Raw genomic sequence first — 15137 nt, forward strand, 5'->3', positions numbered from 1 at the left:
CCCCTAAAATCCTCAAGTCTGATGTGGATTTGGCGTCTAATTTTCTTATGCTGCCACAAAAGTCCCTGAACTGAGACTAAACTGCAGCCTCCTGGTGTTTAACCCCTCGGCCATTTCACACCCAGCAAAGTCCACGACACCAAAGTTTCCAAATTCAGACATCCCTTCAGAAAATGAGAATTACCCTCTAAATCCACAGAGCACTCAAAATAAAATCCTGTGAAAAGTGAACTTTAAGTGCTCCATACTTTACTTTATGTCTCTGATGTGTCTGCAGCTTCATCAGTTTCCAAGGGGCTCAGCCAGGCATGGCCAATATAACTGCAACAATTAGACATGCTAAACATTACATATACCCCGTTTCCCTGAAAATAAGCCTTACCCTGAAAATAAGCCCTAGCATGATTTTTCAGGATTTTTGAGGATGCTCAAAATATAAGCCCTACTCCAAAAATAAGCCCTAGTTACAGCTCATTTTAAAAGTCAATTTAAATAATGTCCAGACATGTAAAAAAGGGCATTTTTGGGACCAAAAATTAATAGAAGACCCTGTCTTATTTTCAGAGAAACAGGGTATTAACCAGCCATCTTAATGCCTAAACCCAGGAAAAATTTAAAGCAGGAAGCCTAATTCTCTGTACCCTAAAAGACACACCAGTTGTAGCTATGAAATGATAAACCGCTGAACGAAATTCGACTTGGTTTAATACCGTTGCGTTCCAGAGCTTCCTACAAACAGGTGCTCGGGCTTTTTTAATAATTATTTTGATCAATGGTTTTTGGCAACGCGAGCGTTTAGGACTGAACCCTGGCTTTATTTCTGCCCCATTAGGCTGCAGTCAGGAATGCCCTCCAGGCATAACCCGAGGGGCTGCATTGTTGTCCAGCGACTCACGAGTGGACGTAAGGGACCGAAATGCCAGGCTTTTGTCAGAGGTTATTTTCAGCCCCCTGATAGCAGTGGCATTGCTCAGATCCCTGGATCTCGCCCCCATTCCCCTCCCCTCCCTGCTTTTATAGGGCTGACAGCAGCCGCTGCATTTAAAGAGAGCAGGAATCCCTCGTGTTCAAACCCTTGGAGGCCCAACAAACCAGAGAGAAACACCAAGCGACTCCGGTAAGTAAAGTATTAGTAGATTGGGTTCTGCCAACACCACCTGATAGCAGCATTTGGGTATTTTGAGTATTATTTTGTCTTAAAAGCTCGTAGATACAGCTTGTTGCTTGACAAAGAAAAGTGTGTAGAAATGATACAGAAATGTGAGTCTTAGAGAAGGATTTTACATTTGGGGAACCCAAGTGATAGAAGAAATAGAAGAGATAGAAGTGATAGAAGAGATTCTTCTGGGCTTCTCAGCTTGTTGAGTAGTTACTAGTGGTACAAGAATGGGGCTGTGAGATCCTCCTTAACGAGACACATGCAAACAGAAGTTTCAGCATCTTCAAAATAAAACTGTTCAATAGCGACAGAATTATGTTTTCCACAAATAGCTTGTACATACACTTTTTAAAGCACACAAATTCACACGCTTCCATAATTTCTCAAATAAAAGGCATTAAAAGGCATTAAAAGACAGCACAATGGGTCAAGTCTTCGGAAAAGCTCCAATGGTTAATACATATTTATCTATATAACCTTTAAAAAGCTTTCTACCTAGAGGTAAAATTATTTCAAAGAGTAAAGCCTTGTGCGTAGATAAAATAATTCTGTGTCTCGTCTCGACCATCACGGCACCGTTTGACAACCCACAACGGTTTAGCTCGGCACTTAAAAGCCTTAGTGCGGGGATAAGGATTTAGAGAAGGATCTTGTGGAAGGACAAGCGCAAGCTGATAGTCTGGGATTAGGTCTGGAAAAAGGAATTTGCACACATTTGTACACATTCTACACATTTGTAGAGCAGATGCCGTTTCCCACAGCCCCAAGAGTCCAACTGAATTCTGTGTGAATGTGTCTGTGTGGGGGTGTTGGGGTTTTAAGCCAGAACTAAGTACCTAGTTCTAGCGTCAGGGTGTCTTATATTTTGGAAGTGCAATCTTAAATTTCCACAAAAGTGTGGATCAAGGAAGTTTTAAAAGAAAGGTGGTGTTACTATGCTAGAAAATAAGAGGTAATTGGAAGGACACTGATTGGAGCAAAGGGCTCAGCGTTTTTCTATCAGCTTTGCGCATCATGTGCTTCATGTCAGCTCGCTGACCATCTTCTGTTTTAAAAGGGCTTGTCTAACTTAGACTGACCACTCAATGAAAAATCAGTATTTACTTTCCTGGGTCGGTGTGGAAATTCCCATCTCTTGATCTCTACGTGCTGGTTTAATGTAGAAATAAAGGAAAAACGCTGATCAGCCTGAGATTGTGCTGGAGGCTGAATGAATGACTCTGTATCCATAGTCCTTTGAATGCATCAAGATAGAAGGACTATGATTATATAAATATATGACAATATTGCATCTTTCATGAAACAAGCTCACTCTTCCAATACAAACATCTTCCCTGTTGTGAATCTATGACACTTTCTGCAACGGATTTAGATAAAAACACCTTCGGGCTTTGGGAGATGCGGCTTTACACCACAGATACAACGAGCTAAAATATAACGGAGAGTGTTAGTTGCAGAGAAAAAGCTACAGCAGCATTTTATTGCTGCTTTTCTAAAGGCAGCTGCACATTGTTACCGCCACAGTGCTGGGGAGGTGACACTGGGGACAGTGGAATGAGTCACTGGTGGTCACAGGACAGGGCAGCAGCCGGCAGTGATTAGATACCGGGATGGGGTCCTGGCTGCACTTCCCACAGGCTTCAGCTGGCAAAAAGATCTTCGAATGCCGCCCCGATGCATGGACAGACAATTAATTTGATATTATCGCTATTTATTAGCTAAGGAATCAGTATTCTTATACTGATGAAACAGCGAGCTGGGACTAAACGCAAGGCACGTCCTATCCATAGATCCTGGTTCAGCATTTCTACCACCATTTCCCATCCCATCTATCACTCCAAATTCACCCTGCAGCACACGTGCCTGAGATAATCCTCCCAGACACACACTAAGCGACTCCCGCGGCCCATTCACACACGACTTAAGCTCCAGACTATCGTGCAAGCGTTTAGAAGGGAAAAACCTCATGTTTAGCAGGGAAACACCAGTATTATTTTCCACACCTTTCTCACCTGCTGTCTTGCACCAGCGCCGCCTTTTCCTCCTCCACACACCTTGAGCCAGCACCGCATCCACTTCCCACCTAGATCAATGGATCTAAATACATTTTTGGATTATATTCTCATCACCAGCGCTCTGACACGCTCTGTGACATCCAGATTCGCTAACAGAAGACGTCTCACATTTTTTCAAGCTGATGCAGAGCACAGAAACACTCCAAAGGCTTCCCTGCAGCCCGGATAGCAGGTTGCGAGCTCTAAATAACAAGCAGCACGTATCCTTGGCTGCACAGCTCATGTGTATAAACTCCACGTAATAGCTTCTTTTTTAAAAGGAAGGATATGAGCTGCTGAATGGTATTAAAACAAGCCCAAGAACTCCCCTCCAGCTTAACAGTACCCGCGTGGCTGCCAACACGCCGCAATATTCGTGCTCAAAAGCTTCTCTGTCACCTGTTTTGTGCATTTAGATGGGGCCCACCCTACTAGATCACTAAAATATAACAAGCCCCCCGTGGTCACCGCAAGTTAACCAGATTTAGACAACGAAGTTCAGGGAGTTTCAAGGGGATTTAGATACTGCCACCTGTAAAACTGAGTGAAATTCATAGAATCATATAATAGTTTGGGTTGGAAGGGACCTTTGAAGGTCATCTAGTCCACATTAAGCCTCTGGATATTATTTTTATGACAAGTAGGAGACCAACTTCTACTTGCTCATCGTAAGGATGGAGATTTATCCGCTGTTATCATTTAGATGAGTAAAAACTAAGAACTCCATGCAGCCCGTGGGATTTACTCGCCCTTGGTGCATTGCGGCACCAGCAGCATCCGCAGGGATGGCCATGGGTTAGAGATGGACATCACTGTTCTTACGGGAACGTTTTCACTGTGACTGCTTTCTCCTCCAGCTTCCCATCAGGTGATGCCAAAAAGACATGGAAAACGTGCGTGCATGCCCAGTCACGCTGCTATAATTAGCCTCAGGAGCAATGGTTCTTTTAAGAGCTCTAACCACAGCACAAGGGTCACTATCGCCCCTTATCAGACTGTTTCAGAGATTATATATATATATTTTTCCCCCCTTTGGCTAATGATGTAATTAGAGCTGCTTTCCAAGAAGTTTCCCGATGCCACGGATCGAGATGCTTGATGTGGCTTTGAGAGGAGCTCAAAAGAGCAGAAGCGGTTTTACAGAGGCCGGAGGTACCAACCGTTCTCCTCCCAGGCAGCGAAGGGATTCGACTGGAAACTGCACTTGAAAGGGAACATTGTGAACACAAAAAACCCCATTGTAATTTTCAAGAAAGTGGCGCAAAACTGATTTTTATCTCCCACTGCTCTTCCTTAAAATGTTTAAAGCATTGCTTGGACTATTTTTATAAGAGGGGGAAAAATGGCACCAATAAAAAAGTACTTTAAAAACAGGAGGAAATATAGGATGGCGGAATGAGACAATAAGATTTTACTTACGTGGAAAATTTCCCTCAGTTCCTTTATCTCCATTTAAAAGAAACAAAAACCAAAAGGATTTGCACAGTGCTGTTCAGTAAAGCCTTTGCTGAATAAGAAGGGACCAAATTCATAGTCTGTTCCACGCGTGCAGTCATTTTTCTTATTTTGGCTACATCAGATTTTTGCTTCTTACTCTTTGCATTACAAACAAACAGAGGCAAGCCGAGCTTGCTTTGCCTTTTTTGCATCATTACTGTTTTGTGTCGAGCAGTTTGGCTCACAAACAGCTTCCCAAGGAAACTGGCAGGGTCTGACAGGTATTTATCTACTCAGGTGACAGTCACAGCAGGGAATACGTAATTAGAGATGGTTAAGGATATACTAATAACTGCAGCACTAAAGCCAAGATGTTTGGATGTGCTGGTATCTGTGTGGTTATCAAACACAGAATCGTAGAATACCAGGTTAGAAAGGACCACAAGGACCACCTGGTCCAGCCTTTCCTGGTGCAAGCCCAGTCTAGCCAAGCTGGCCTAACACCCTGTCCAGCTGAGTCTTGCAAGTGTCCAACACTGAGGAATCCACCACTTCCCTGGGGACATTATTCCAAAGGTTCTAAAGTGTGCCCACGTTACTCCATCTTCATTGCTACTGCTTCAGCATCTGCACACACTCCTATGATACCTTCCTTTTGCTGGACAGGGGTGTCTTCTATAATATCGCATGATTTGTAGTGTTAGTCACCAGAAACAATTCCCTTTGGGTTCAGCTTGTGGAGCTGGCATATAGGAATTGTTCGTTTCATTCCAAAATTCAGGATACAGCACAAAAGTCACTGAGGTGACGATAAACACATGGCACTAGTGTCCCATGTCCACACATAGTAAAACGCTAGTCTAAAATGCAAGCTGTCAGCTATGTTACATCACTGCTGTGATAAACTCCCTTATCTCGCTTGACCTCAGGAGAAAATTCTCAGGTCTGATCCAGCATTTAAAATCTTTTTGTTAGGTAAGAATATCTTGCGGTGAATTGAATTAAACGCAAATAGCACGAGCCAGCTTCAAAAGCACTATAATAAGGTGCTGACTGGTTTTCCAAGAAGGACAAGGAAGGCCTGCGCCAGGAGCTTGGAACAAGCCGATAATACCGTGTGCAGATGACAAGGTGACGTCCCAGTCTTTCCAGAAACGATGACTCAAAGAGGAGAACAAAAGGGCAAAGCGCAGGTTGGGGTTGGTTCAGATTGTGAAGGGCAGTTACAGAACCGGCCGTCAGCGACCGGAGCAGCTCCAGCTCCGACACCGCCCTCTGGTGTGACCTTGGGCATGTCACTTAAACAGAAAGAACAGGGACGGCAACCACTACCCTTTTTTCCTCAGATTTTAAAAAGAATTGACAAAGAAAACCACACCTTAAGCTCCTTAGGAATCTGTTATTACTTCACGGTGGCTGTGCAGCACAGGGAGCCTGCAGCGGCCTAACGAGGAATTCAGCAAAGCAACAACTTGTTTCTATTCAAGTGTCCGCTGAAATAACATTATACATTTGTTAAACATTACGGTGAAATTACCCAGGTGTGAGTTGTATAGAATGATATCACGCTGACACAGAAAATTGCCTTTCTACATGTCAGCGAGGAAGCTCTTGTGGCACTGGATGAACCAGGACTTGCTTTGGAGAGGTATAAACAGCACTATATGCTGTCTCTGAACAGAGAGTTTAGGTGGAACGCTGTGCTGTACAAAATTTAATGCCAAATACTGTCCATACGTTTGCCTGAACTCCACTCAAGCTTCTAAGTGTTTGTTAGCGCCATAAAAACCTGCCTCACAAAATCAGAACAACACACATAAAGCAAAAACTGAGGGGAAAAGGCTACGCTGGGCTACATGGGAGGGCAGGACTGAAGGAAAATGACTGTTTGCTGGTTATCTGAAGAGGTTTGAGTGACCCTGACATATTTTTACCGCAACACCTCATAATCTTTTCACATATTTACCAGCACAAAAAGCACCAGGCTTGCACCCTCACCCATGCATGGGATACATTCCTGCTACCGCACAGGTGTGCAGTATATTACAGGTGTGCAGTATATTACAGGTGTACGATAGGAGTTGCCTGAAGAAGGGGGTAAAAAAATGATAATGAAAACAACAAAAAAGGAGGATGTTCCATTTAAAATAATTCCCTTCTGCTGTTGTATTTGTTTTTGTAACTTGGTTTTCCGGGTTACCCTGCAGATCCAAGGATGCCCAACTGGGGAGGTGGAGCCAAATGCGGTGCCTGTGAGAAGACGGTGTACCACGCCGAGGAGATCCAGTGCAATGGAAGGAGCTTCCACAAGACATGCTTCCTCTGCAGTAAGCTGGGCTGCACTGTTTTAACCCCCCAGTATTCCCATACTCTGTAAAATCCCCCCTTTACAGCTAGCAAATTTACTTTTGTATTACTTTGCATGCAATAGACAAGCTCCACAGTTCCCCCAATTCAACACGTTTGCTCACAGGACACCTACGGCTGGATTTAAACACCATAAGCAACGTACAGGACAATCCAAGCAACCAGCACCAGACTCAGCTTCACACAGGGAAGGTTTTGTGAAGCTTATTCATCTGACTTCTGGGCAAGTTTAAAGCAGAGGGCAGTCCCACGTTAAACATCCCAGCACGGCGAGACGGATTCTGGTCCAGCGCTCTATAAATACCTATGGGTGAAACCTGTTTTCCCATCCTGTTAGTAGCTGAAGGATGGAAAATAACCGCATCTGTTTTCAGGAGCATCACTTAGTTTTCTGAAATGCCAGCGTGCAGCTCTTAATAATCAATTCTAGTCCTTTATCCTGAGCAATCTGCCTCTCAGGCTTTTCTTATTCCACACATGGCTTGGATGATTTTTATTAGGGACATTAGAATACTACAGAATTATGATATCTACCTCAATCTCCAAGAAACGCGACCTTCTGTCCCACAGTACGGCATATTGCAGGTTTGCTTCAAGTTAAAAATTCCAGAAGAACTAAACAGTGTTCCTAAAAGTGAAATACGTCTTATTAGGATATGATAGGAGATTATTACTTTTATGGCGAAGCCTGACATTAGTTCATTTCACACGGGAAAGCTGAAAGACATTAACCTGCTGTCACCAAAATCTCTCCACAAGTACCTCAGTGTCCCCCTTCCCCATATTCCATATGGTCCCACATCACTTAATGTTTTACTCCTCTCACCTCTGCAATGTTTGGCTTGCAGGAATCCCGCTCTCTACAGGCGCGTTAACCCTTGAAAAATTAGAGAGAAGGCATCAATTCAGCTCTGCTCGCTCTTTGTAGAGAGAGTCAACAATTTGCTAAGACCTACAGAGCGCCAAATAGTTCATTTTGCAGACAATGCTTGATGTTTAGTACCTTCGCAGTACAAATTCCAGCTTAGAAGGTGCTGAATCCAATTTTCACCTTCGTTTCCTGGATGGACAGAGAATTCTGCTTGGGAGGATGAGACCAGCATTAGATGCTCAGATGAGATGGGGCAGCGCGGAGCAGAGGACACACCACAGTCTTCTCTCCTTGCTCTGAGGGCCCTGCAAGCGATGCCCAAATCATTGAGTAAGAAAGAAACCCCCAAAAAAGTTTCCATTTAATTGACAACCTTCAGCCAGTTCTTGCAGAATGGTAAAAATCTCTGTTTTGTGAGAACTAGAGGCTTCTTATTGCTTCCATATGCTGCCTATAACAATATCAGAGAAACTATAGAGAGATGGACATGAATGTGATAACTATGAGAAAACCTTTTACTGACGTGCTTTATCAAATGTTAGAAAACGATACGGTAGAAGAAGACAAATGAGTAGACTCTCTAATGTCTAATAAAAATAAACAGCTGTCCTAACAGGGCATAGTTAATAATATTTCTCTCCTACCTAATATTGGAACATGTTTAAGCTTCGTTCTCAGCATAAATAATTCATGACAAACAACATCCATCCATTAGCTCTGCTGTTTCTTCGTTTTTTTGTTGTTTTTCTTCTGTTTGGTTTTGGTTGGTTGGGTGAGATGGGGCTGTTTTATTTCGTTTTGTTTTATTAGGAGGTTTGATTTTGTTTTGTTTGCCTCTAAGTCTGAACTAAATTATTAATAGTTTATATAGCAAAAAATGTATTCCCAGCAGAAATATGTTTAAGCTCAGAAACTGAAGATGCATGTAAGCCCAGCTGGCACAGGAGAGGTATGTTAATTGGCTTTACTTCTCCCATGATTCACACACTAATCAGCAGCTCAGGACGACTCAGTATCAGGTTCATGGGCTTTTCAATGAACCAATTATAGGATTTCATTCCTCAACAGAAGAAAGATGATCCTCCCTGACCTAATCTCGGCACAGAAAGAGTTAACCTACTTAGTTGAGTTTTAATATTAAATATATTTAAAATATATTATTTTAAATTATATTTAACCAGACGCACCAGTATTTTCCCACCAAAAAGTCCAATTTGGGCAAAATAATAAATGATTCAAACCAACCTGTTAAAGCATTAAGAATCAGACAAGCTAAACTACAAATCACACCCTCCCCACTCCATAATTTTAGCCACATACATGACAAAAGAGAAACTTCTTTCCAGCAAACCCTCGTTCCCGTTTATCTACCTTGTTTCCCGGTCGGCTTGGACTGGAACCACAGCTGTGAGGGACGTTTGGCAGGACCTCACACCACCAACCTGGACCTTCTCCGTGCTGGCTGCTGCCCGGGATCTGTTGGCAGATGACGGGTCTCAAAAGTTATTTCAACAACAGCACTTCAAGGGCTTTTGCTCCATCTGTCGCGGTGAATTGATACCCTACGGAGCCAGAAATAGAAACGCTTTATCTGCTGCTAGAGTTTCCATCAGCCCTTAACTCCCTCGGCAAACATAATTATCATCTCAAAGCAGAAGGGACTGGAGCACGACGAGATCAGGTTCACACATTTACAGAAGCCCCTCGTTTTATTTTGCGTTAACTATAAAGGTCCTTGCAAATTATTTCTCCCCTCTATGCGGTTCAGTGACGGGATTAAAGCTGCAGAGGTCCCAGCACCAGCTGAAATTCTCTGGTGTGGATGAATTCTAGACTCGCAGCAGGACAAATACAATAAGCACGTAGGGAAAAGGGAGTAATCACAAACCCAGCTGGCTCTTCTGGAGCTTCAACTTCCAACCACTTCCACTATTTGTGTATTTCACAGGTTTCTCTTGGTTACTAAACAACTTTCTTTTCCAAGCTATCAACATGACTGGAATGCTCTCTTGTTCAAGAGAAGCTGCAGAAAAATGAACGATTTATAAGAAGTGTTGAAACTTTGATTTTTAAGCATACTACAAACCCCTGATTTTTTTCTACAGACACCCCAAACAGAAAAGCTTCATCCTCTCTCCATGGGGTGGCTGAGTAGTAGAATTCAGCCTCTAAATACTGATCATGTTTCAGATGAGCAAAGAACTATGGGAGGGAGCGATCAACCTTCCATAGCCACTTGATGAGAAAAACCACATGAGACCGGGCTCAGCAACACTCGTTAGCTCTAATTGTGGCTTGTGCTTCTCAAAACATGGACACTTGCTCCCCGAGATCTCCGAATAAGCAGCTCTTGGCGCTCGTTACCTTTTGGTCCTTCCAAGTTGAGGCTCATGTTGAAGTGGTGCCGTGGAGGATAAAACGTGTATTCCACTACAAACGTTGGACATTCCCATGGCACCTTCTGCCCAAAAGTCTCCAAGACCTTTCCCAGTGAGCTAAGCCAAGCAGGATTTCCCGATAACAAACATGAGGATGAAGAGGTCTTGGTTTTTGGAACAGCTCTAGTCATGCTCTTGCCATCCTAGAAGAAGTCTAACAGAGCTGAGACTACCAGTGATTTGGCATCGTGGCTTCGCCTTGCACTGCAGGTCAAACAAAACAATAAAAATATGTCCTGCTTGGTGCCTTGGACACGGCACATACGTTATATCCCCTTTTAGAAACATTAAATTAGCACGGGCTGAGATGAGAAAGCCATTATTTCCAAAGGTGCAGATGCACAGTGGAACCAACACCTCTGCAACCCCCTTTTTAAATACATATATATATATATATATATATATATTTAAGATTTAGGATGATGATCTCAAATCCATCTTAAGCTTCACAGATCTAGACAAATCATCTCAACAAGCCCATGGTTTTCCTACGGCTTGAGTAAAACTTTCAAGTGGCAAAAGAAGAGCACGTTGTGCGCACAATTACCTTTGCAACAGCCCAGTGAAGTTTTATACCAACAACAACTAACACCATCCTTCTCCCGTGTCCGTTTCTCTTCCCGTTGGCAGTGGCTTGCAGGAAGGCCCTGGACAGCACCACGGTGGCAGCTCACGAGTCGGAAATTTACTGCAAAACCTGTTACGGGAGGAAATACGGCCCCAAAGGGATCGGCTTCGGCCAAGGGGCTGGATGTCTCAGCACCGACACCGGTGACCACCTGGGCTTGAATCTGCAACAGTGAGTTAAATCCCAGCGGCAACACGCTTGGTTTTTCTGGTACTACTTGTCACTTAATAAGGTATTTCAGATATTTTATCCTGTTTCCACAACAACACCCAGTGTGAGTAGCAGAGCAGACTTTCCTACAACCTTCGCTTTGGTGGATGCAGTAATTTACCAATTTTTAATGATGTTGGGTCTCTTTAAGCTTGCTTTATAATCTATCTCCTCCTTCAACAGGCAATTATTCTGCAGAACAGCCTTTACATGTCACCAGATGTAAATATTCACTGCAATTGTAATTTGCCATTAGCAGCCCAGTGGTAAAGTCGCATTTACCACAGAACATGTTTCTTTTCCTATCAAATACAGTTAGCTTTTACTGTTAGAGAAATAATCACGCTACACATACTGTTAACTCTCCTCTAAATGGGGGAATAATGTTTCTAAATCCTCCCTGTGGCTCGAATAACACTTACAAACACACCAACAAGATGTTTGAACAAAGGAATTCTAATGGGATACCATCTTCCAAAAGCCTCAGCTGCACGTAATTCCCTCTGACAGTCCAGTTTTATTGTATTTTTCTATGATTCTCAAAGCTGCACGTTTCCAAATCCACTGCTTTCTTCTGGTGTCGCTATAAGGAAACCAATCAACCAAGATACTGTGCAGGAAATAAAAGCTGAAGTAATGTATTTAACTATAGCTCCTTGTAAGATAAGCATCCATGACAGGCAGAGCTCTGTATCAAAACCTGTCACGTCCTGGAGATTTAATGACCTGTTGCAGGCCAACAATCCTATAATTCAAAAGTCATTCTGTGAAAGGCTTTAGGACATAAAGCACGAAGTCCAGGAGCACAAAGCAAAGCAATTTTTCTGATGTGCTCTTGACCTTAGACAATTAAGAACCCCAGTTCCCCATCCAAATGTTACAGTGACTAATGAAATAACTGCATGAAACATCTAAAGTCTTTCCACTCACTGAGCACCATCAGAGAGCCAGTTACAAAGAACAGAGGGGTCTTTTGTTTGTATTTTCCCCCTTGTCCCTCAATAAAACAACATTATTTGTTGACTTTTCAATAAATATAATCTTTTCTGTGCGTGGCTCCATGTACTCAGCCCAAAACAAGTAACATCAGCAGTCACAGCACCGGCTTTTCAACCATATAATGCAGAACTCAATAGAAAACTTCAATTTTGTCTTTCCCCCCTGATTCTGCATGTCTAAGACCACTGATTAATTATTTCTTTCTCCCTTACCAAAAACTCATGAAATCGTATATCTAGAATGAAGGCAACATTTTAAATGGCATTTTAAAACCCTGAGAACTTCTGTTTTAGGGGTTCACCGAAGTCTGCTCGTCCTTCGACACCAACTAACCCTTCAAAGTTTGCCAAGAAGATGGTGGATGTGGATAAATGTCCCCGCTGTGGCAAATCGGTGTACGCTGCGGAGAAGATCATGGGAGGAGGAAAAGTAAGTGGCTAACGCAGAACTAGGAAACAAACACACTCTTATAATGGTGATAAACTACAGCTAATATGTCCTTGGTGTTTTACATTTTTACTCATAGTCTCAATGAGGAAAACATAAGGAATAATCAACAAATAGCGTGAGAATGGGATGTAGTTTCAGGTTTAAAACCGTGTGCTTTTCATCAGCCACCTTCAACTATTTGCATCTGGTTACCGTACAGGCTGGTTCTTCTACCACCATTATTCTACTGTCATCTCTGGGGCTATTTAGAATTTAAACCTTTATTTGTAGTGGTAATTGCAGATATATTAAAGAGATCCTATGATTAGAAAACCAAATGCCTGGCCTATATGACACGTTAGCTCAGTAAGAACTCACACTAAAATATTATCTCTGCACACCAAAAAACTAGCCTAGAAGAGCTAAAAATTGAAGCCATAAGACCAATAAACAATTTTAAGCTTTTCATACCATCAAAAAGCAATAGATCTTTGTTTCTTTTATCTGCTATTTGTGTGCTTTCTGTAACGTGCAATGAATTGTCTCCATGTCCTCAGCCTTGGCACAAGACGTGCTTCCGCTGCGCTATTTGCGGGAAGAGTTTAGAATCGACAAACGTTACGGACAAAGACGGAGAGCTCTACTGTAAAGGTAAGAATTGCCATGAGCTGAACTACCGAGTCCATCCAAACTTAAGTCTTTTTAGACCTGGAATTGCCATTGTGATTTACCTTATTGCACGCTTAACAACTTCAGGAAATTTCCTTTTCAAAGGTCATCCCTTTAAGGTCACAGCCTTAGTTTGTATTCTTGCCAGGAAAAGTTAAAAGATGCTTCAACTATACTGGCAGCAGAGAAGATAACAACGTGTTAATGCTAAATTATACATCCAGATGTTCTCAGATCAAAAATTCACAGACTTCACTTGACTCTTAGAAACAGCCTAAGGGGGAAAATATGCAAAGTTTTCATATCCTTGGTTAAACTTGATAGGCAATACTAACCAAGAATACTAACGTTCTGTGACTTTGCGTACAGTCTGACCATTGCAAGTACTCAAATTAGTGTATTTGTAGGAATATGCTGACCATTATTACGTCTTTAGCAGAGTTGTGATAAATAACTATGTGCACACTTGGCAATAAAGAGTTAAATGAATGGTTTAAACTACCATCAAAAGTCTCTGGACTACACTCTAGTTATCTCAACCTCCTTTGAAAATCTCTGACTTAGTACTCAGTCTGTATTGCTCATACAGACAGAGTTTTACCAAGTATTTTCAGACAGAAGAGGAGCTTTAATGAAAATGTTACTTAGACCTTAAACACAGTTTCTTTTAGGAGCAGATTAGATGTGACTTATGTTTAATTCAAATACGTGATGCCAGTTTCACGATTAGAACCTGTCAATGCTTCTGAGAAAGACACTATTTCCAATTTCCTTCCTTTTATTAAGTTTGGATGCAGGACTAAAACCAAAATCACTTACTTCTATATGAAAACATTCAGAATATCATTTACCTCCCTCCTTTTTCTGCAGTTTGCTATGCAAAAAATTTCGGTCCTAAAGGAATCGGGTTCGGTGGCCTCACTCAAGTGGAAAAGAAAGAGTGTGAATGAGAAGAAATGGATGCGACGGGCTCAAACTGCTGTTGAAGCCACCAAGTGATAGTTGTCAAGTAAAACATTAAACATCACATATTGCTAAGAACCTATTCATTATTTTCCACCTTCCAGGAAAAAAAAAACTTGTGAACTTACATCTTAAGAAATTCTTAGAATAGCTTAAAAAGGTACAGCGATATTAATGAAACTAGATTAAATGAAACTAGATTCATGTTTGTTGTACAGTAAATAAGGCCAAAAATCCTCATGGAACACTACTGCTTCTTAAACTAGTATTTACCACATTTTAGACTAGAATTTTAGACTCAGCTTACTGTCCTGTTAAGACAGAGATACCTTATGGAGTGTTCTGATTTAAGCTGTATTTTCCTTTGTTCCAAATGTTGTGTAATGTCTGTATTTCTATCCATCTCCTAGTGGTGTTTTGAACATGTTGACATTATTTCTGTATGGTAAAACAGATGTTATTCATTTTGAGACAATTAAAAAGGATTTGAAATTCTCTCTCTCAAAGGGAGGTATTTCTGAAGAAAAACAATGGTGTCATAGAATACAGTGTTTTGTTATTGTATCTTTTCAAGCTACAATAAAGTACGGATATTGCTTCACTTTATTTTTACTTGAATTTGTTTGTGCTTTTATGTTCTACAATGCCACAGATAAATGCATTTCACTGAGATGAATTAAATCCCCCATTTCTTAACTATAGGAATTGTGTTTCATTACACTACTTCACTCCTATGTTACCTGTTCTAGATGATGAATTTTTTGATCTTGATCCGTTTCCCCAATAGTTTTCATTATTACCCCACTCTGATTTATATTCAAACCCACACAGCCCAGCTGGCCACTCCAGCCTGATGCCCAATTCCCTCTCTTTATGCACATTGCGATTTTCCAGCATCAGTTTGTCCATTTCC

At 41.8% G+C, this 15137-nt stretch overlaps 1 protein-coding gene across 1 annotated transcript; it reads left to right on the plus strand.

Moving 5' to 3' along the window:
• The first annotated feature begins 1059 nt into the window (after positions 1-1059).
• CSRP3 (cysteine and glycine rich protein 3) lies at positions 1060-14809 on the plus strand. Its single transcript, XM_082058394.1, has 6 exons — positions 1060-1117; positions 6858-6977; positions 10957-11125; positions 12457-12592; positions 13150-13243; positions 14132-14809. Exons 2-6 carry the CDS (start codon positions 6866-6868, stop codon positions 14209-14211), a joined length of 591 nt encoding a protein of 196 aa, XP_081914520.1. The 5' UTR covers positions 1060-1117; positions 6858-6865; the 3' UTR covers positions 14212-14809.
• The last annotated feature ends 328 nt before the right edge of the window (positions 14810-15137 follow it).

The sequence above is a fragment of the Streptopelia decaocto genome, assembly GCF_964273445.1.
Source record: "Streptopelia decaocto genome assembly, chromosome: 7".
NCBI classification, from domain to species: Eukaryota; Metazoa; Chordata; class Aves; order Columbiformes; family Columbidae; genus Streptopelia; species Streptopelia decaocto.